Raw genomic sequence first — 243 nt, forward strand, 5'->3', positions numbered from 1 at the left:
GAGACCGACTCTCCACTCGTGCTCCCAGTGGGGCACCTGGGGGCTTGGGGGCACCTGCGGGCTGGGGTCCCAACTCCAGGGCGCCGGCCCACTGCTTCCTCTGCCCCCTCCAGTCCAGAGCCCGTGCGCGCCGCTGATGAACCCCTTCTGGCAGGAGAACGTGACGGTCAGCGACTCTAGCCGACAACTTCTCAGTGAGTCCGGGAAGGGGGTTTGCAGGGAGACCCCGGGGCTGGGCCCCAG

General features: G+C 69.1%; 1 protein-coding gene across 1 annotated transcript in view; it reads left to right on the forward strand.

Moving 5' to 3' along the window:
- The window catches only part of TMEM114 (transmembrane protein 114), a 15,085-nt gene that overhangs the window by 1,495 nt on the left and 13,347 nt on the right, over positions 1 to 243 (forward strand). The window contains exon 2 of the mRNA XM_014545080.1: positions 29 to 194. Within this exon, the coding sequence (XP_014400566.1) occupies positions 29 to 194 (166 nt within the window). The remainder of the gene's footprint in view (positions 1 to 28; positions 195 to 243) is intronic.

This window comes from Myotis brandtii, unplaced genomic scaffold (genome assembly GCF_000412655.1).
Source record: "Myotis brandtii unplaced genomic scaffold, ASM41265v1 scaffold397, whole genome shotgun sequence".
Classification (NCBI taxonomy): domain Eukaryota; kingdom Metazoa; phylum Chordata; class Mammalia; order Chiroptera; family Vespertilionidae; genus Myotis; species Myotis brandtii.